General features: G+C 37.1%; 2 protein-coding genes across 5 annotated transcripts; one reads left to right on the top strand and one right to left on the bottom strand.

The window, feature by feature from the left end:
* The first annotated feature begins 2423 nt into the window (after window positions 1-2423).
* LOC148849932 (ubiquitin-conjugating enzyme E2 28-like) lies at window positions 2424-6542 on the top strand. 2 transcript variants are annotated; one of them, XM_088943192.1, is made up of 5 exons: window positions 2424-3077; window positions 5330-5589; window positions 5694-5821; window positions 5964-6068; window positions 6165-6542. In XM_088943192.1, exons 2-5 carry the CDS (start codon window positions 5520-5522, stop codon window positions 6306-6308), a joined length of 447 nt encoding a protein of 148 aa, XP_088799318.1. In that variant the 5' UTR covers window positions 2424-3077; window positions 5330-5519; the 3' UTR covers window positions 6309-6542. The 2 variants fall into 2 exon arrangements, with proteins under 2 accessions (XP_088799318.1, XP_088799317.1); XM_088943191.1 differs by lacking the exon at window positions 2424-3077 and adding an exon at window positions 3643-4315.
* A 1000-nt stretch (window positions 6543-7542) lies between these two features.
* On the bottom strand, window positions 7543-20746 carry LOC148849931 (vacuolar protein sorting-associated protein 35B-like). Of its 3 annotated transcripts, none has more exons than XM_088943187.1 (22): window positions 20516-20746; window positions 20326-20422; window positions 20059-20182; window positions 18473-18658; window positions 14559-14646; window positions 14303-14439; window positions 14109-14198; window positions 13867-13989; window positions 13370-13444; window positions 13214-13273; window positions 12074-12190; window positions 11566-11805; window positions 11431-11496; window positions 11143-11232; window positions 10926-11015; window positions 10304-10393; window positions 9596-9664; window positions 9417-9497; window positions 9201-9308; window positions 9018-9121; window positions 8339-8452; window positions 7543-8250 (listed from the first exon to the last, which is right to left on the bottom strand). In XM_088943187.1, the coding sequence occupies exons 7-22, from the start codon at window positions 14145-14147 to the stop codon at window positions 8040-8042; spliced, it is 1677 nt and encodes a 558-aa protein (XP_088799313.1). In that variant the 5' UTR covers window positions 14148-14198; window positions 14303-14439; window positions 14559-14646; window positions 18473-18658; window positions 20059-20182; window positions 20326-20422; window positions 20516-20746; the 3' UTR covers window positions 7543-8039. The 3 variants fall into 3 exon arrangements, with proteins under 3 accessions (XP_088799313.1, XP_088799312.1, XP_088799311.1); XM_088943186.1 differs by having other exon boundaries at window positions 14303-14403; XM_088943185.1 differs by having other exon boundaries at window positions 14303-14359.
* Window positions 20747-21691: the final 945 nt, after the last annotated feature.

Here is a 21691-nt window from a genome sequence, read left to right as displayed (position 1 = left end):
CTAAAATACCCCATTAACCTTTCTCTATTTTCCTTTTTTATTTTTTTTGCCATTCTCTTAAAACAACTGACCGAAAAATATTTTCATTGATTTTCAAGGGAAAATAGTGACGGTCTCTCTTTCGCCTAATCCCCGTGTTGCGAAGGTTGTAAGGGTTTGGGCGAGTTCGCCATGGGGTGAAGGAAGCTCAGAGGCAGCAATCTGACGGTAGAGTGCTGCAAGCACTTGTCTGGTTCAGAATTTCTCCTCACAACTATAGACAAGTTCTTTATGTGAATTCCAACAAAGTTCAGAATTCAAAGGGAAAAGACATGATTCCATTTTATGGGCTTCTGGTTGTCATAAGCAGGACCCATTTAAAAGTAGCATGCTTCAGGACTTCTACAACTCATTTCTTGGTTGCAGTCTCTTCCCCAGATTTCAGATTAGAGAGCCAAAGCCGGTCCATGATCGTTTATCGCCCTGTGGATGGGTCGGTTGTTGTTGAGATGGTTGTGGGGGACGAGTAGCCACTATCATAGATGATTCTTTTTTATGGTAGTCTTCTGCTTGCTTTCTGTAGTTCCACCACGGAGCATATAGCCGATCAGCATGCCGAGCCGTGGCGTCCCTTTAAGTGACCCATGTTTTGAAGCCTGTATGTATGCACATTCGGACGGATCCATTCATTCCATGTGCACCAGCGAGCTTCGTCTCTCGTCAATGGCCTGATCCCAACTTCTCTGTTAATTGGCTGGAAGGTTGATTTCCGGTGGATGCCTTTAACTGCTCTTGAATTTAGATCCGTCACACAGCTTTAAGAGAGGGCTTTTTCTCGGTTTTAATACTTCTGCTCTGCCTGTCTACTCACCGCCCTGAATCTTCAGGCTTTTTTTTTTTTTCATGACGACGCCTTTAACTGCTCTTGAATTTAGATCAGTCACAGAGCTTTAAGCGAGGGTTTTTTCCTGGTTTTAATACTTCTGCTTTGCCTGTTTATTCAAACCCTCGAATCTTGCGGCTTTTTTTCATGGAAGTCATTGTTGCCGTAGCCTATCTCTCTCATGCCTTCGTTTGGCATCAAGATATCACGTTCATGCAGCATCTTTCTCTTCCAAGTTAGAAAACAATTTGAGGTCGTGTAGTCCAAGGCCTTTCTGGGTCGTAGTTGATATATGCGGAAACCTCCTCTGAATTCGGTGATATCTTAATCAAAGGAGACGATGAATATATACTTGACCCGGATTTGCAGTTATTCCTAACACCATAGACTCGACCCTTGTAACTGGATTTCTCGAACGGTGAATTAATGGAACTCAATCGCAAAGGCAGAGCGATCTTAGACCAGGAAGCATCATCTTTGGGGATTTGTCTGCTACTAGAGTTCTCGCTATAACAAGGAACAAGGCGATCAGTAGTACAGGAAGCGCAAGAAGAAAGACGAACGGGAGGAGAGCGGAGGAAAATATGATGAACAGTACAAAGTATAAAAAAATTAGATAATTTCATAAATTAATGAAAAGGGTAATTTGGATATTTAGAAACATTTAAACAGTAGGATGATAATTTTCTTCGAAATTAACCGACGGAACACTAACGAAAAGGGTCTTTACCTAACCGTCAAAGTTTAGGGATATTTGTTGCAAAAGAAAAAAGTGCAGGGTCTTTGTGACTAAACCTTATAGGGTCTGCCCACATCTACACACTACACATTACCCTTTGAGTTGGGAACATCTCCCTTTGCATAATACCATGTAGGAGGATGAAATATTTTCAATGTGTGGCTGTGATGTTATGTGGGTCATGGTTTTCAAAACTAGGTCGGATCGGATGGTCAGACCAAAAAAATCATGAACCAGTCAGGTGATTGGCTTTGGTTTTCCCCAAAATTGGATTTTTTATAAAAATCGTTGATTTTAGTCAACAAATCGTTGACCTGGGCGATGAATCGCTCAAACCGTTTGAACGGTTTTGATCGATTTTCATTTTTCTTATTATTTTTTAATTTTTTTGTTAGAACGGGCCGACTGTTTAGGTTGGACCATTCGACCTAATAAGCAGACCCCTGACCGGTCGGCCTCCAGGTCGGTTTTATAAACCATGTTGTGGGTAGGAGACTTTTTTTCTAGTAGAGTATAGGGGTTGTAATTCAAAATTCTGCATTGTACTTAACCTTTATTTTTTGACGAGTATGTATTATTTTTAGGGTAATTTTTGTAAATTATCTTATAGTTTATAGTTTAGCTAATATTGACTAATGCTATTCCTATTATTTTAGACAATTGATTAATACTTTTCTAATGTTCCGTCATAAAAGATCTAAATATATATTACGTGACTGTTATAACTTTTAAAAATATCTAATTTACCCTTGTTATAAATTGTGGTATTGACATTTTGCAAAACCCTAACCTTTTAAAGCCTTTCACATCTAAGGAACTGACGAGAGGTGGCGGAGAGGCAAGCACCAAATCCGTGGTGGTGGAAGGAAGTGAAAGAGGAGGGGAGAGACAGAGAGAGGTCGCGGGAAAGAGAGGTGGCCATGAGCTCCAATAGTAGAGAGCTTTGATCGAACCACCGTCGCTCGTTTGCACCCCTTTGAAATTTTTTCCTCAGGCGAGGATCCGATGCCAATAGAGGATGATCTGGCGTTGCTAACTAGGAATGAGCACCCCTTTGAGAACATGGGCAGCAATGAGCACCACCGTCAAGTTCATTTTCCTGCAATCTCATAACATCTTCAAGGAAAAAAGCTATTTTGATGGTAGAAGAAGAAATCACGCTATTTACGTCCAGAAATTTGGGACATCATTTGTTGTCCTATAAATTAATTTTAAAAAGCTATTTTGATGACTACTTTTGCTTCCTATGAATTAATTTTAAAAAGGAAAGAGAGAAAGGACCAAGAGATTGAGGGAAAGAGAAGACCACCAATAGAAGTGATGGAAACGGTAGGAAGGTGGGTAGAAGAAGGAGAAGAAACGAGAAGAGAGAGAGAGAGAGAGAGATCAGTGGAGAGATAATCGGTGGAGGGAAAACGTTCCATGCTGTGCCAGTTCCGTCCATCAGACTTGTTGAAGAAGGCGGTATCTATAGATGTACTATCTCTCTCTCTCTCTCTCTTTTTCTTCATTTTTCCTGTTTTATTTTAAAATTTTGAAAAAGAATAAAGGATAAAATAATCATTTTTGTCTCTTCGGTAACGAATATTAAAGAACATTAACAATAAGAGAAGTATTAGTCAATTGTTAGAAACAATAGGGGTAGTGTGGTTAGTTTAAAAAATTTACCCCCGGAAGAGTGACGGTTCAGCCAAGGGTCAGAATTCTTAGGCCCAAAGTGCAATAGGGGTAGGTGCCAGTTCAAAATTGATGTTAATTCACGGGTGTGCATTGTGTATAGAATAGGGGTATTTGACATTTTAAACTTTTATAAGTTCCAATGAACCTGTTCATACTTTTCCGTTATTTTTATACTCATATTATTAAGAATAAATTACAAAGATCCCCCTATCGGGTCTATGACAAAGACGCTATAATATGGTCGTGAGACAAAGACTTCCTTCTGTTAGTTTTCTAATAAAATTTGCCATTACAATATTTTTTAATCCCATTATACCCTTGTAATAACCATAGAAAATCACTATTCATCTTCGTCGAAGTCACCGCAGTAGTAGTGGTAATCTCTTCTTCCTCATATTCCTTCACATTTCTCTCTCTCTCCCGATCTCTCTTCTTTTCTTTCCCCTTTCTTCTTCCCTCTTTCCTCTATTCTATCTGTTCTGTCCAAACTGTCTAGTCTTTAGACTCTCCTTGGTATTCTCTCTCCACCGTCTACTGATTTTGCAATCCCGCCGTGAGAAAAGTTAGAAAAGGAAGTTGTGGTCTTGAAGTTTCATGTTCTGCATTCTTAGTATCCATTGGGTTTGCTGGAGTCGATTGTGAATCCTGTGCAACATACTTTAGCGACGGAAGTATTACGAGGGTTAATGGGTCGGTGCCTCGGTGGCGATTGATATGGGGATCGTTCAGGCATCGATAACCCAGACAGTTTTTTATCAAAACCCGGTTTCCATTTTTGCAGTTTTGAAGGTTTTATTGCCAAGAGAGATTTTTGGGAAGGAAGCCCTTTGGGGCGACGAGGAGTGGAAATGCAGGGGTGGGAGCTGTGCCTCTAGAAATTTCGTTTTCGCCAAAGAATTCACCTTCTCTGGAGATCCCACCAACCCATCTCTCCTCTCCTTTAGGTTTCCGCCAGGAGATCTGATCGGGTGCAGCCATTACTGGCGTACAAAGAACCGCCGTTATTGTTGCTCTCTGCTATAATGGTACTAGTGGTATGAGATCTTTTTTCAAATTTTATTTTCTTTGTTTTTTACTTTTTAATTTCGTTTTGGTTTTGATGTTTTTTTTTAATATTTTTTTTTCCTGCACGAAAAATTGTATGTAGCTGCAAAGCAGCATTCTTTTCTTGGGATGGGCTTTACTGCTTTAGTTTAGCGGTCGGAAGATTTTTGTCAGAATAATTTGAGGACAAAAATACCAAATTTCCCCTCTGGGTAGTGATCTGATCGATGTGTTGCTGTAAAATGCTGGGAATCAGTTCTCTACATATTTCTTTTGGAAGAAAAAGCCATTTGACCTTTTCATCGACCGTTGATGAACGGCTACGTCATCGACACGAGAAAGAACCACTGGGTGTCCGTAACCTCTTCCTTGACAGGATCATCTGCAGACGGTTGGACCCCGGAAATCAACGATTTAAGCCATTTGACCTTTTCATAAATGTGAAAGAATCTGAGATAAAGGGGAGGATGAATAATTTTTTTTTCTTCGAAATAGTTATTATAAGAATAGTATTAAGATTAAAAAATATTGCAACCGCGTTTTTGGATGAAACGCTAACAGAAGGGGGTTTTTGTCTCACGATCATAGTAAAAGGAGTCTGTCGCAAAAAAATCTTTGTCACAGAATCCATAATACAGAGGGTATTTGTAATTTACTTTATTCTGGTGGATTTACCAAATTTCGTATGCACGCAACTTGCCCCTAAAATTTTGATTCTGATTATACGGCGACCGGAGGTGGCGCTTCAATCGTTTTCAAGAGTGTAAAGCCAACCGATGTTTAGAAGAGTGTGCAATACATATTCCGATTTTGCCATTTTTCTAACCCGTACAGTCCATACTCGATCAAGTGAGAGTGACTTTTCCAATGAAGCAACTGGTGTTTCCTTACCATTAGTTTTCACCTTATTTCTAAATTCTTGATTCTTGACTTGTTTCTCTTTTTTTTTTTTTTTGGTTCTGTAAATGGAATCTATACCGTGCGCCCACTTTCTCTGCCTAAAGAACAAGAACCAATGGACCATCCTCCTCCTTTTCCTTTGTCTTTACCCAGCAATAACGCCACCGCCAATTCATCCATTAAATACATCCCATCCACCCCTTACGTGGGAGTATCCAGAGATAGTTTTCCTTTGCGTTCCTCTCCCTCTAATTTCTCATTCACATCGAGAACTTCCACTCTCGTATTGCTAGAATGGCTTCCAAAAGAATTATCAAGGAGCTCAAAGACCTGCAGAGAGACCCACCAACTTCATGCAGCGCAGGTACCAACCTGAATAAATCAAAGTTTGGTAATCTGGTTTTGTAATCAAACAAGCTAATGGGTGAATCATTTGGATGCATAACTGATCATGGAAGTGACTTTCAGGTCCGGTGGCTGATGATATGTTCCATTGGCAAGCAACCATTATTGGTCCAAATGACAGCCCCTATGCTGGGGGTGTTTTCCTTGTGACCATCCACTTCCCACCTGATTATCCTTTCAAGCCTCCAAAGGTAAAAGTTGGAATCCTCCTGCATATTTCATCTACAGCTAATTGAGGTTATGGTTTGCCTTTGTGATTCTCTATGTATAGAGTCTTCTTTCTGTCTATTTTCAATAGTGAAATTTCTTTCTTTCTTTTTGAACTGGTGACAGGTTGCCTTCAGGACCAAAGTTTTTCATCCTAATATCAATAATAATGGGAACATCTGCTTGGACATACTCAAGGAGCAATGGAGTCCTGCACTCACAATATCCAAGGTAGTTCTCTTAAGTTAATTACTTCCTATAGACCCCACATCGCTCCATTGGTCGAAATATATAGTTCCTGATTAATTAAATTTGGCATTCTTTCAGGTTTTGCTCTCCATATGTTCGCTGCTGACGGATCCGAACCCAGATGACCCACTTGTTCCTGAGATTGCTCATATGTGCAAGACTGACAAGGTCAAGTATGAGTCGACAGCTCGCAGCTGGACTCAGAAATACGCTATGGGTTGAACCCGATGTTGTTACAATCTTGTAATGCACCTCATTTCTGATTTTGTATTAAACCTCCTAAATAACGTTTCTCCTCTTGTCTACGCTTCTACCCAAGGATAGACTATAGAGAAGATTTTCCTTTTGCTATTTACATTACAGACTTTCAAGAATAGCCAATAATGTTTGATGGAGTTTTTTCCCCCTTTTATTTTCAGTTTATAGATCAAACTGGTGAATGTTGGCTTGCCTCCATCCTATTACTATGTTTCCAAGTTATCTCCAAATCCGACCAAACGAGAAGAAATTTCAGTCGTGTTTGTTTTTTCTTTTCTTTTCTTTTTTTTCATCAGAACATGACATCTTTCTTTGAGTGCCCAACTTGTCCAAAAGTTTGATATCTAAAGACCTCACACAGGAGAATTCTTTAAAAACAACACAGAGGAAATGGATCATAATCACTTAAAAAAATGAAATGCAAAATAATTAGGTAGCATGGACCAAGAATTGATGCCTTTGTTTTCGGTCCAGATTGTTGGTCAATTGTTTTTTTTTTTCCTTTCGTGGTAATGTTTGTATGCCATGAGACTTGTAATAGTACCACCATTGATGGGTCATGACCTGCTGGAAACTTGTCTCCATCTTTGATGAGTTGATTAGGGAAAAGAAAAAAAAAAAAAAGATCCCCCCATATTTCAACGTAGCGATTTGATGATCTCCTCCACAGTTGATGGGATCAAATCGCTATGTAAGAGACAGGGTAGATGCTTGATACTAATGGTGCGAGAAAAACCCAATTCCACGTAAACTTTAAAGGGGAAAAGATCAGAAAGCATTTCTTGTAAACATGTTAACAACCATTGGATGGGAATCTATCAACGTGCATTGTTTTGGCCAAAATCTATCATGTTAACAGCCATATCCCATATTCAACCACGCATCCGAACTGGCTCATGAGCTAAACACTAAATTATATATTTTCTGGGGATGTGGCTGGAGCAAATAGCCGCTGCATGGGCCTAAAAAAATAGAGAATGATTTATCACAGAAAAATAAAATATAAAATATAAAATGGGCCGAATAGGCCTTAGTATAAGTATTATGTAATTTATTTTGTATGTTAATAGGCCTGTCTTTATGGGCCTGTTAACCTCTTTTATAAGTACTTGCTTAGCTAGCCGCCCATTAAGGGCAGATTTATAATTAACCTATTTAATGAAGATTAATAAAAAAGTTTGTGAGAAGAGAGTGGAGATTATCAAACTTTCTTCTTCTTCCTCTTCTTCTATTCAGTATTCCTCTCTCTCATTCTTTTCTGCTTTAATCAAGTTCATTATATCAGATTTAGAAGACAGATTTACTTGTTTAATGATGATGATACATTTTGTCGTAATGATTGAACCAGTTCAAACTCCAAAATGACTGATAAAACACAGCTAAGACAAACCCTATAGCTATAAGACACCACTGTTGTCATGGTAACTTACGAAATTGTGACTTGATGTGGACCATGTGGTCAATCAATTGCTTGCTTGAGTGTCGCGCCATAGTAGTAGCAGAGTCCCCTGCACAGAATAATGTTGCCAAGTGGACGCTAATCCTTAACTGGTTAACTCTTCAACTATACAACAACACCTCAATTCCTTTGGGAGATAGAAAGCCAACACATTAAATCATCCAGTACCAACCTCCAACCGGAGTAACTTGTTTTGTCACTTTTACATCTGGGTCCTATGTATTATTTTCTGTAAATTACACCTTGATGGACTCATATTTTTCGCCCATTATACCACCTTTCTGTTTCTGAAACTGGATGTAGCGCAGGCTGCTGGCAAAGAAAGCATTTGCAGATGGATCTGGTCTTGCCATGTCACCTTGCATCTCGGATTTTATTAACTCAACCAGGTCCTGGATTGCTGCACTATAAATCTGCGGATTGCCCTTTTCAAAGAAGTAGAGGTACCTGAAATTACGTAAGAGCAGGATTACCAAGTCCATAACAAGCAAAATATATTAAAAGAACAACAAGGTTCTTATTGGTCGCATTTTACTTGTTCAATATTTCAACAAAAAGTGTGACAGGTCCATTGCTACCCCGTGTCACATTAGCCATTTGTTGAGCGGCATTCGCAATTCTTAAAGCACGCTTTAAGCAAAGTATGACCCTGGGATAAGAAAAAAACGATTAAAGAGAGAAAACATCAACCACTTTATGCAATTGTTTTGAGTAATGGTAAAACCTTGGGCTTACAAGCTCGAGGACACAGGTTTGAGCTTGGGAACTGTCATTTTGCACCAAAAAAAATGAATAAATAAAAGAAGGCTAGGTCATCAGATACTCCCAAGACCCTGGATAACCAGGACCATCATTAGGTAGTGGCCATTAATGACCCTAGAGAGAACATCTGCACTCTGATACTGTAGAGGATACATTATGTCAGTATCCCATCATGCAAATACAGTACCATCTAAAGCTGTTCCTCCACTCAAGTGCTTGACAAAAAACAAAAGCAGATCAAACATGCAGCCTGCACAAGGTTCTCAGCTCAAAATTGGTGTGGCCAAACCAATGCAATAAAGAAATCAGGCTCATAAAATTCTACAGACTAGCACAAACAGACAAAATCCCTAGACCTTCCAACCAAAATACATGCATAGACATGTTAATTCATGATGAATGCAAAAATGCACATCTATGTTCCCGGATAATATTGAGTATAAGATGTGTACCTTTCTCCATCCTTTATACCGTCCTGATCATCAACCCAGAAGAGATGTGAGCATGCATAAACCGCTCTGCACTGATCAGGCTTCTTCAAAAGCTTTGCTGAATACTGCCCATGCAATAATATCATTGGATTTTGTTCATATGATAACAAACCTCGAGAAACAGATGAATGCTCAATTTTTTACCCCTGTGGCCTTATGTGTTAAAGTATCCCGGTTCTCTACACCAAATATACTCATTCTCTGAAGGGTCCCTATTATTAGGTGTATTGCAGTCACTTGTGCTTTAGAATCCTAGGAAAGAAAAGGGAAATAACGTGTGAACAAAACTGGATGCATCTAATAGCAGAAATAAAAATTCAAGAGTCAATTTCCAGAGAAAGGGCATGGTTCCCAGTTTACCGCAATTTCTTCTTCATACAGTATAAAGGCTTGAGTGAAGAATTCATATGCAACAGGTTCAAGACCGCAGTCATTGGCAGCCTGAATACCAAGAAATAGGACCAATATAAATAAGCAAGACATAGGTTCTAAGCAATAAGACCCACTGAATAACTTTAAGCACAAGTGTTTTGGCATACCTCAGCACATTGCAAGTATAATCTTAATGCTAGTTCAGGAGCTGGAACAGATGAGAGAGCTTCAATTGTCTGAAATATAAATGTTGATCACATTAAACAAAGCAAAGATAAAAGAGAATTTGTCCCACCTACAAGCCAAATGCAAGCTAAAAGATACCATATAGCAGAACAAGATACCCTTAAGAGGAAAGACACAAAGCTAGTGTGGTCCAAAGGACCAACAGAAACATAACAGAAGACGGTAGGGAATTGTTAAGCCACAACCTACAGCAAGTGTACTTAGTCATAATGTCTGACAATAATAACAAGAAATGAAAATTTTCAAGCAAGGAATGCTAAAAAGAAACTCAATATATTTTCTTATATTGAGTTTCTTTGTAACATTCATTGCTTGAGAGAAACTCAACATAAGATTGTAGGTTATATACTATCTAAAGGGATTTAAAAATTTCAATTACAACGGAAAAAATGTAGAAAATTGAAGTTCTGGTTGAGTTCACCAAAAAGATTAAAAAAAGTCTGGTTGAGTTCACCAAAAAGATTAAAAAAAGTCTGGTTGAGGAGATTCTATTATGTGCTTATAAACCATGAAAATGAACTGATAAGTCTCAAATCATTAGCTACAACAATATTTACTTTTGATGAATAAAAGGAGATTTCATTAAGAACATTAGCAACAACAATATTATGCATGACCTAAGTAATCACCTGATGCAAAAGCTGAAAAATTTTCTTTGGTGTTGCAGGCACATCTTCTCCAACCACATCCCCATCCTGACCTTGCAATTGTCGGACCAACTGCACAGTAGAGCCAAATTCTATAAAACATGAGGGAGATAACTGAATTGCAACTGAGGTTCTGAGCTAAAGCATAATTAGAAATCAGGAATTTCATTGTTTTGAGTACTCAAACAAATACAACTTTTCCCTTTTGCTGGAATAACTAATATCCTTTTATTTTATTGAAAATGATGAAAACACAGACGCATATTACAATTTCTGTGGTTTAAGTAACATTGAATCAAATATTGTTTTGGTAAGAACATTGAACCAGAGTGAAGAAAGAGAACAACTGATGAACAAATACAAAAAATTTTCGCGACACTTCCACAAGAATGGATAAAGAACTCTGTTGCATGTTTAAGGGGACATCAGAAGTGCAACTTGGCAGGTTGAGTCAGGTTTAATGACAAGCAAAACCAGAAGGGCCAATCCAAGCCCAGCCAAGCTAACCTAACCCAATCAATCCCCAACATGAGGTGTTTGACTCCCTTCACCCATCCCTCCCTTCCTGTGTATCACATAAGCTGAAGAAATGGCAGAAACAAACCTTAAGTGCAGAAAAAATGAGAGGAGGAACAGTGAAGGGTAAGCGCTTTGGCCCTCCGGTTAGAATATGCTTCCTCACAGTACATATAATCTGAAATTTAACATAGAAAGTGTCATTGTCATCAGAACACAAGATGTTGAGACAAACACAAACAGCAGAACCAAAGACTCAAAAGATATGAGATCATTTACACAAGCACCTTGAACACATCAGTTACCTTTAACATCTCCTCCGGATCATCATTATACAACATGTGGATAAGACGTGCAACAGAATTTTGCTCCTCCTTAAAATCCTCCTCATCAAGCTAGTGGTATAGTTAAGAATAACAATAATATTAATAAACAGAATAGTAAACAAGAAATAAATGACAAATCACAGATCAGCATGTCAAAAACCAGGACATTAAAACAAGTAAAATTGCTAGACATGGATAAAGATCAAGAGAAATTTCTCAAATCATTTTCTACATAATACAATAACTGGAAGAATTTGATATATGCACCTCATCAACAGGAGAACCATCTAAATCCTTTATAAGCCCCTTTATCAATTCAAACAGTGCTTCAACCTACAGAACAGTCCAGAATGTTAAAGCTATGGTGGGTGGGGGGGGGATACAACTAAATATGGAACATACCTTATCAGAAGTTGCAATATAAGTGTTGTTTTTCATAATGCTTTGAATAATAACAACCGCCATCACTTTATTTGTTGCATTATCAAGGTAATCCATCACTCGAGGGTAGTTAGAAAGTTCCAGTGCAGTGACTATGTCATTGTATTTCTCCAATGGTGCACTCAAGAGTGCAACAATTTGCTTTGTTGCTTTGCTATCTTCAAGCCTTGCTTTACCAGAAAGTTTCTTCACACATGCTCCCTATGGACAAATGACATGAAGAGTAATCATTCTTGACATTTTTTGAAATACATTTTTCAGGGAATTAGGCTGGGTTGCTAGTTCATCTGTCATTCTTGACATTTTTAACAATAACTATAGGAAACACCATGCAATAGGTTAGCTCCAGGACCTACTCATGGCATTTTCCTTGGGATTTAAGGGTTTCAGAAGAACTTTGTTATCCATATGCCCAAACTATAGCATATGCAAAAATAATGCAACTTAAAATTTTAAAAAGATAATATACCAGAACTTGGTCCACATAATCAAGCCGATCTGGATGGACACGAAGAGTAAATGTCAGAAGAGACACATATAAAGTTATAGCTCCAACTGCTGGCATGTCAACCTGAGCTTCAATCACCTGTTATGGAGATATAGATGATTAATAAGCTTATCATGGTTAAAGAAAATACATACAGAAAAACATCAGCAACTTGAAGACATTTAATTCACATGTAGAATGTAAGAACTAACAGTATTCATTAATTTTATCCATTAAGATGCTTTGAGAAATAAATATAAAGATAATTATTTGCATAATGAAAGGGAAGAGAATTTGACCAATGGTAAATAAAGTGATTTAAATAGAATACAGGATTCTTGTATTTTGAACTGCACACAAAAGTAAATAGGATTCACCCCCTACGCAGTAAAATCAATTCTGCAAGGCATATTAAAGAAAACGTCACAAAGAATTTCCAGGTGTTAGATAAGTGCTCCCAGAATGAGCCAAATTTCCCTTCTTTGGGAAATTTAAACCTCATCCACCAATACATACATACATATACATACATACATACATATATATACATATATATATGTACACGCACACACACACACACACACACACACACACATATATATATATATAATAGATGAAACGAAGTAGGAAATGGACAAAAAAACCAGGGCTGTAATGCTGCAGCCTCTGAGTATAATGCATGGTGAGGAATTATAAAACTGATGTGGACTAGAGAATTAAACAGAATCAAGCTGTCTACTAGAAGTACGTGAACCATCTCATTTGACTATTACAACCTTACAGACAATGGATATGGTACTGAACAGAATGGAATGGTGAAATGGATTTCATGTAGCCCAAAGTACTGAACAGATGATGATACAGAGAATCTGTACATATAGAAAAACAGGCACATCACATATTGCATCAATGCCACATTCTAGCACTGATGTTGAGGTTAATGGTAACCAAGATCCAAGGCCCAAGAGGCCACCATATTGATCTCTAAGTGACCTACTTGACCATTAACAACCACAAACTGATCATAGAACCTTGCATAAATAATCGTTTAATATTAAATAGATAAAGAAAGCAACTAAAACTAATATTGACAAAAGAAAATATTGCTATTCGCGGGTTTACCTTCCCAATGGCATTGCTCAATTTGGTGAAAGCCTCTACTTGCAAGAATTCAGGCAATACCTACAGCATAAAATGGAAAGAAACAAAAAATTGAATCCTTGATCAGGAAAACAAGGCAAGATACATTAGAACTACATAATAATGTGGATAGCTCACTTCTGCACTTGAGGCAGCATAGTTTGATAGTCTATCCATTAGTTGGGATAGCACTGTCTTGATGTCAACAGTTGACTGAAATACAAGGCAAGATATGTTAGAACTACAATTAATATGCATTACCACAATTTTGGAAAAATTAGCATGCATATAGTAGGTATTCTTTAAATGAAAACGCCAATTTCCCTTTTATGACATCCGCTAACTGCATCATTAACAAAATAGGAGTAGTAGCCAAAAGTTTTGGAATGACAATTTATTCCAGTTTGCAGAGAATGACAACATTTGGATTGTGGTAGAAAGAGGGATAGAGGGTCAAAGGGTAAACAATTTTAGGTTCCACAGTTTGACACCAAAATAGAATTACATGAAATTCAGAAGCCTCAACATTTTAAGTCATGTTTTCCACCATTTTCTGCCCTAAGACCAAATACAGCCTAAAGCTACAAAAATTGAATATAAGGGAAGGGATTAGCAACCATAGTTATATTACCAACCTGAAGCTGCGGGCAGGCGCCTAATAATGTCTCAAGGGTCTGCAAGTGGTACTCATCAGGAAAGACTTGGATAATGCAGTCCATCAAGTAATATTGAGCAAGCTCGTCTTTACAATTGACAACCTGTCCAAACCCATGTTACAGATACCACAGTATGAACTATGAACTCTAGTTAGAATAGTATATTATTTTTTTCATGGGCTTCCAAATCATAAATATAAAATGAAACTAAAAGAACAAACCTGCTCCAACACTCTGGAAAGCACAGTATCTTTGTACATATCAAGGTCAACACCCTCTATCTGACTGAGAACGTGCAGGTTCTTGCCAACCTAACAAGGAATTTCAGATAGACAAATAACCTCCTGTGAATTTTAGGAATCATTGTGCAATTTCAGTATAGCAATATTAATCAATTTCAGGTTACTTATATTACAAGATCTCGAAGTTCACTCCTTTCCTTTTCCCGTTTCTCTTTCTCCCAAACAGGTCCCTGCAGACCAGAAAGTCCGATTGCATGTCTCAACTCAGGATCACCTAAGAGTATGAATGATTCACAAGCACTATTAACACCTGCATTACCACAAATCATGCTCTCATGATTCACTTTTACCTTCAGGACATGCAAGGACTGGATACCATGCATGTCCAAACACGAGAGCAGCTCAAAGTTGGCAAATACTGCAACGAACCTGATGCTGCATGCGGACCCAAAGTTTGTTCATCTCTGTGAAGTTTTGAAGCACAAACTCCACAGCGTCCATGACAGTATCAGCATCACTGCAGGAAGAGGCCAACAGATTAAATATGAAGCTAACCATCCAATCAAGGGGGGGGGGGGGGGGAACCAAGAACAAAATAAAGATCGGAATAAGAACACAAGAATTAGGTTCAGTCCTAATTAATTGACCATATTTTTCCCCATTATTTTTCCAGCCAAGGTGATTTTAGAGGTGGCACTACATGGAAATTTTAACGAAGTTTGGCTTTCTTTCTCTGGGGGCAGGATGAGGGGTTGAACCTGTAGCCTAATAGGGGAAGAAAATCAATCCCCTTAAACAGGTTTGAACACATAACCACCTGCAACAGAGAGAGAGTGCAGCAGCCACTGAAGGGAACAAAGCATTGGTCGTATTGAAGTTAATGAGTTAGAATATAAAATCAAGAGAAAAGCACTCTATTGTTGAAAGTGAAATCGGGAAACATAGGAGTTGGTAATGAACAGTGTAATCATGGATGTAAATGGGAATGTTTTCTGGAACACTTCCAAGATCACTAAAAGCTCAACTGATTCCACACCCAGTTAGTTCAATAAGGAATAATTGAAATTCTTAAAATAATGCAACCATTCTATTAGTTCTAATGGTTCCTTGCTTTACAAATCCATGACTTATAAGCTCACTAATCATTTAGCACCCATTCAAGGTAGGAACTAGAGTTTTCAGTCTAAAACTTGTCTAATAACAAATACAACACCACCTAAAAAAGCACATATGGGTGATTGATGCAAGTGCTTGGGGATCAAGGAAAGCAAGCATTAGCAAGCCTGATTGACAAGGTCAAGAAGGAGAGTGCCAAATATATCTCAATATAATTAGTTTTGTGTTTAGAGATTTTAATAATATAGGGGAAGAAGGAGAGTGCCAAATATATCTCAATATAATTAGTTTTGTGTTTAGAGATTTTAATAATATAGGGGTTATATTTTAGGAATTGCAAAAGCAGCACAATTTCTTTAATAATAACAGTCAAAGTGTCTTTATTAAGATTGATGAAAGAAATATCCTGATGTCAATGTTTTAACAGCAGGAAACAAACCAACATAAGGTTCAGGTAGCTCATAGCCATCACTTGCCTACATAGAAGTTAGTAAAGTGCATAGGGAAGTCTCAGTGTCTCACAGGACGCAAATTTTCAGCTTACCCTTTAACACTTCATGGGACAGGTTCGCAATGAACACAAGGTATAACACAATACCATGTGAGCCCCTTGAACATCCCCAAGAAAATCATAAAGGAGTAGATTGCATGGATATGATGAGTGCTTGGTATGGATAAGGTGCAAGAATAAGAATTAACACTAAAAATTGAAGTATCCAAAACACAAATTGAATTTGTATTGAAAGTTTCAATATAATGCAAAATGATACACCTAAATAAATGGGAAAACAATAGCATTTGAAGCAGCTCTGTGCATGAAGTAAAGAATTAACTAACAGGAAAAGTGAGCTCCATGGATTAAATATGGTCTATGACAATGCAAACTTGAACTACAATTTCACTTTTAAAACGGGGGGATCTTTCATTCACTTATCTTGATATCCCACTTGGAGTTAGAGCTAAAGTATCAGCAGCTTCTACATGGTGTCAAGATACTGACAGATTATAAGAAAAAAATGGAGGGTTGGGAAAACAGGCACTCATTGTTAGTCAGTATGATTATCGTTGTTAGCAGTGCTCTCATCACTCCAATTGGGAAAAAAATAAAATTTTTAATAGGTAAAAACAAAGGGATTTTCCTCTGAATAGGGGTGGGAGTGGAAAGAAATCTCATTTAATTAAATGCAATCGAGTTTGTTGTCCTAAACAAATGGGGGGGTTTGGTTTTAAAAGAAGTAAAACAATGAAATTGTTGGGGAAATGGTTGTGGGGATTTAAGGAGTGTGTGGGACCATGGTTTCTTGTTTGTTTGTTTGTTTGGGACCATGGTGTTGTGTTCCCGTTTAGAGTCCATTTAAGCACCATGCACACATTTTGACTTCATAGTACCAAAACCATGTTTGGTTGGGCAGATTTAACTTTGAACATTTGTGCCACCCTTTACATCAGGTTATGTGCATTGGGTGTCCGGGAAAACATCTTTTTAGTTTTTCTGCCAACAGGAGGAATCCCCCTTAACTAACAAAGAGACAGCCTGCCATTGCTTTGACAAATCTGAGACCAGCAAGAAGGGCCCTGACTTCAGCTTTAGAGGCATCCATCACAGCAACAGGCCCACTAAAAGCTCAAATCAGGTTGCCGTTAGAGTTTAAGATGACCCCCTCCCCAATTCTTGTTTGGAGATGATTTGAAGTTCTCAAACTACCACCAAACTGTAAAATAAAGGCAGTAGTTGGCCCAGGAGGAACGATGTAAATGGACTGAGAGACAAAAGGGGAAGATTTCAAGATCTCAACTAGATAGTAGATACATGTCAAGATCACTATAGCTGATGCATGCTCGAAAGAATCCAAGAATTCTCCAAGGAAAGATATGTCTTTTAAGACCTTCCAAAGGGGTGCTTCTATTTTCAAAAATCGTTTTATTCTGCTCCTCCCAAATACCCCCACATGAAAGCATGAGTGACGGCTTTTCAGTACAGTCTGCATCTCTACCCAATTTGTTGTCCTTCCATTAATGAATGAAGTCGCAAATGCTATTGGAAGGAACCCAATCAAAATTTCCATCCCATCAAGGGTTAAGAAAAACTTTCAAATAGCACGAGCCATCTTGCAGTTTATGAGGATGTGACCAATGGATTCTTCATCTTGGAGGCACAAAGTGCAAACATGAGAAGGGATGTACAGCTGCCCTGCCCTTCACCGCTGTAGGTTGTCACAAGTATCAATACGCTCACAAGCAGCCTCCAAGATAAAGAAGGAAACTCTAGGGGGAACTGAGGGGAGCCAAACCTTTCTATCAAGAAAGTGGTATGGAGTGGATCTAACATTCAAGCAGTGAAAGAAGGATGGCGTGCTAAAGTTTCCATTTGGGGTGAGGGACCAAATTACCTCATCCAGTACTAAGAGAGAGAAACATCTTCAATTTTTTTTTGAGCAAAGGTAAAGTATAATTGCATTGATGTAAAAGGTCCTTTGTACAATGAGAAGCTGTACACCAAAACAGAAGGACCTCAAAAAAAGGCAATCCTCAAAAAATTACAATCAGAAGTAACCTCTTTAAATTCAATATGTATAGACAGCCAGCTTCTAAGAAAACCTAAAGCCGAATTGATGACTTCAGCTTCAGAGAAAAACATCTTGAATGAAGGAAAGAAAAGTAGAAACTTCCAAAGTTTCCTGCTCAGTAAAGTTTCTACACAAATTGAAGTTATAGGTTAAACCATTGTTACCGCAAGAACAGACAGAAGTTATGGTTTAACGATTCTTCCTCTTATTTTATTCTTGTCTCAGTTTTGCATTCTTTCTTGAATAATATCTAGTGTCAGTTCAGCCTACTGGAGGAAGCCTCCTTTATAGCTAAAAAAGTAAGAGTAGAAAGGACAAGGAGATGGTATCTTACAATCCGATAGGCTCAGTTTGGAAGGAGTGCAAAATCTTATATTTTCTATTATTTTGTATGTATTTGCATTGTACATATTTGCATTTGTACACTTTCCAAACTGAGCCATATGTACAAATGAATACTAGGTGGTGCTTTGTTCTGTTTGTATTTCCTCTCATGTACATCCCCCCCCCCTTCTGATCCTTTTGAATATAATAGTTACCTTTTCTCAAAAAAAAAAAAAGGTGATCAATCCACATATGAACTACGCCACATCCAAAAAAGATCGAAGTTGTAAAAAAAGGTCAAACCAGATTGTAAGACTAGCAAAGAGATCTCCTTACCCTTCATATTCAGATCCAATATCAGGTAACTTATCCCTACTGACTTGAGAAAGGTAACTCCTGAGGAAGAGTCCACGTACAGGATGTTGAATGCCTTTGCACATTTCCACAAGGTCTTTAAGAATATCCTTGGCAGGAGCCTCTTTTGATTTGATGTACACGGATCCCACAGTACATAAAAGGTACCTGATAGAACAGAGGTTAGGATAAAAAGAATGTCATGAAAGGAAGTAAAAAGATTTCAGAAAAGAAGTAAATTAAAACAGTCACACTTATGGAGTCACACCATACTAATTTGGGCCTTCAACAGAATCATACCAAAGAAGAAAGTTTCATAAGCATTGACACCCCAAGAAATATAAGCCCAAAAAATAATGCTATTCTCAAATATCAGCGTTCTCCTTTACAACAATATTATGGGCTATAAAGGCTTGTTTCTATAATATAAAGACTCCTAAACATATCCAATTCATAGATGCAGTTGGAATGACCTCAAAAGCCACTAGATTTCCTACATAAAATTTGATTTTTTATCCCAGTACGAAATTACAAATTGAAATATTTTACAGTTTCAAAGAAAATAATAAGGAAATAATTTCCAAGAAACATTATCAAATTAGTTTGTAAAACTACTAGTATTAATTTAAAAACTAAAATAAACCAAAAAATGAAAATTTTATCAAAAATTTCTCAGTTGTCCATAAATTGGCCATCTCATAGCTCACTCAACCATTGTCCAAATCAAACAATTTTAATTTTGTAGGATACATAATTTAACTAAAAGGTTTATCCCACCATTGATGCCTGAAATAATCATACTTCAATCCTTACAAACTCCTTTCAAAATTGTTTTTCTTCTTTTGTTTGGTAAAAGATCACCTGCTGCACCAGTAAGGACTGATTTAATGCAAGTTGAGGATTCATATAGAGAGGTGTAAAGGTACAAGGATTTATTAAGAAAAGGCATGAAGACCCACAACGTGCAACTCAATGGAGTACATGGCCCACTGGAATCTTGAAACAGGATTCATATGACTGCAATAATCAAGACTCTTTCTAACCAAATAGTGTTCTGTACATGCTAGAGAAATAGATGGTTGCTCTTGTGTTATGTTCTTCTGGAAAATAGAAACCTCGGAAGTGATACTAAATTTGACATGAATTTTGGCATCTCAACTCTCCTAACACTAAAATCTGTATAGATTCTTTCTAAGATGGAAACTTAGCAATTAGTCTATCAAGTGGACCATACAGTTACCAGCATAGCAAACATTTACTGTTTGAGTGAAGATCACCAATGGAAATACCCGAAGGGACCAACGACTAGATCCCAGAAATAATAATAATAAGATCGTTACTCAATGTTGGTTCCCGCTATATGCGGCCTTGGGAGGAGAGGACTGGATACAGACCTAACATTTGGCATTTCTTTTCGCACAAAGTGACCCGTGAGTAGAACAAGTTAGATAATTTTCCAAAATATCACTTATGCAGATACAAGAACACGGACAAGCACACATCTAATCAAAACAGAAGACGCGTTAATAATTAAACGAGAGAATGAATGTTCTTTCATATTTACTTACAATCTAGGCAAGATGTTTCCAGCATGTTGTACAAGTTCGTAAAGATCGATAATTGAGCAACCACGCTTTGTTTCCTCGTTGAAGAACATCTCCAACTTCCTCAATTCATCGAACGCTCGCATATCTAAGACATCAGGCGCATAAAATTTAATTTTGGGGCTAAGCTCAATCTATATTTGAATTCAAGCTTTAAAATTGTAACAAGAAAACATAGGGTCTCAACATCAAATACACTAAGGAATGGATCACAGAGAAAACATCACATACAGAGCTCGTAGTATTTGTGAGGTGAAAGCCGGGAAGTCCGTAGCTCCGAGAGCATCTGAGCTGAATACTTGAGAGAGTCCCTGTGATTGTTCGAATCCTAAGAGAATTCAAGCCAAATTGGATGAAATTAGGCAAAAATTCCGCAAAACTAGGGTTTGAACTACAGCTTCATGAAATTGGAGTTTGTTACCAGTGCCCGATGCATGTAAAACGCATTGTGTTGAAGTCCGGCGATCCCTTCCGCCAGCCATTTCTCCTCGTCTTCGATTCCGTCTGAAATCATCTTTCTCTCTCTCTCTATCTCTCTCGTCAATTGCCGTACATCACAACGATGATGCTTTTGACCCTTTTTTCCTACTTCAAGGCTTCAAGTGCTCGTCGTCACTCATACTTTTGACCCTTTTTTCTTCCGATTGTCCTTATTTTTTCTATTACGAATTTACGATTATAGTAAATTTGGACGTTAATAACGCGGATTTAACTTTATCCTATTAAAATATTAATATAATTAAAAATTCTATATAATTATATAAATATTATATGCAATTATATATTTTTTTATTATATAAAATTTATAAATTATAATTTTAATATTTTATGTATATATAGATTTATTGCAATGTATAAACTAAAAATAATTAAATTTTTTTCATGCTATAAGATGGATACTAAATATGAATTTAATTTGAGTCCGTTATGTCTAACTTTAGATTAGATTCACACGTTAACTAAATTTTTTCGTACACCGAAGGTGAATTCTCAGCGGCGATCTAGCAAAACCAATTCATTCATAACCACTAAGTCAATTCACACATATATGTTTTTCTAGTAAGTGTGTATATGCTTTGTATGTGATAATTATAGTCAGTTCACGCATATATATTTTTCTAGTAAGTGTGTATATGCTTTGTATGTGATAATTATAGATGATGATAATAATAGTAACAATGTATTAAATATTTTTTATATTTTTTAATTTTTATTATTAATTAATTGCAAAATCCAAATATTATTACATAAATATTTCATTCAAATATATGATAAATGGATCAAGTTGTGAGTTTCAAGTATTATTGGTAGGTTTACCTACTTTGCTAGATTCTTCTTTTTCTAATGTTTTATCTTTTTAGTGTATCTTTTTTTTTTCATTTATTGAAAAAATGTAAGATTTAAATAGAGAGAATTGAATGGGCTTAAAAGTATCAGTTCAATTTACAAATTAAACCTCAAATTAAATAGGATTAAATTCATAAATTAACAAGCATTTTAGTCAAAATAAAGTTTCACAGTTTTATTCATATTTTTAATATAATGTAAATATAGAATTATAGATACACTCATTTTTTTGTATTTCTGTGTGTAAAAA

Source organism: Nelumbo lutea, chromosome 5, assembly GCF_056320005.1.
Source record: "Nelumbo lutea isolate HS-2025 chromosome 5, American lotus-T2T, whole genome shotgun sequence".
Lineage (NCBI taxonomy): Eukaryota > Viridiplantae > Streptophyta > Magnoliopsida > Proteales > Nelumbonaceae > Nelumbo > Nelumbo lutea.
The sequence above is the reverse complement of the archived record's forward strand: the minus strand, read 5'-3'. Positions and strand labels throughout refer to the sequence as shown.

Coding starts and splice junctions, on each gene's coding strand:
- LOC148849932 (XM_088943192.1), top strand. CDS start 5,520: ATGGCTTCCAAAAGAATTATCAAGGAGCTCAAAGACCTGCAGAGAGAC. Junction 5,822..5,963: donor ATCCTTTCAAGCCTCCAAAG/GTAAAAGTTGGA, acceptor AACTGGTGACAG/GTTGCCTTCAGGACCAAAGT. Junction 6,069..6,164: donor CTGCACTCACAATATCCAAG/GTAGTTCTCTTA, acceptor GCATTCTTTCAG/GTTTTGCTCTCCATATGTTC.
- LOC148849931 (XM_088943185.1), bottom strand. CDS start 20,608: ATGATTTCAGACGGAATCGAAGACGAGGAGAAATGGCTGGCGGAAGGG. Junction 13,445..13,866: donor GCGCCTGCCCGCAGCTTCAG/GTTGGTAATATA, acceptor CTTGTATTTCAG/TCAACTGTTGACATCAAGAC. Junction 11,016..11,142: donor ATCCGGAGGAGATGTTAAAG/GTAACTGATGTG, acceptor GTTAAATTTCAG/ATTATATGTACTGTGAGGAA.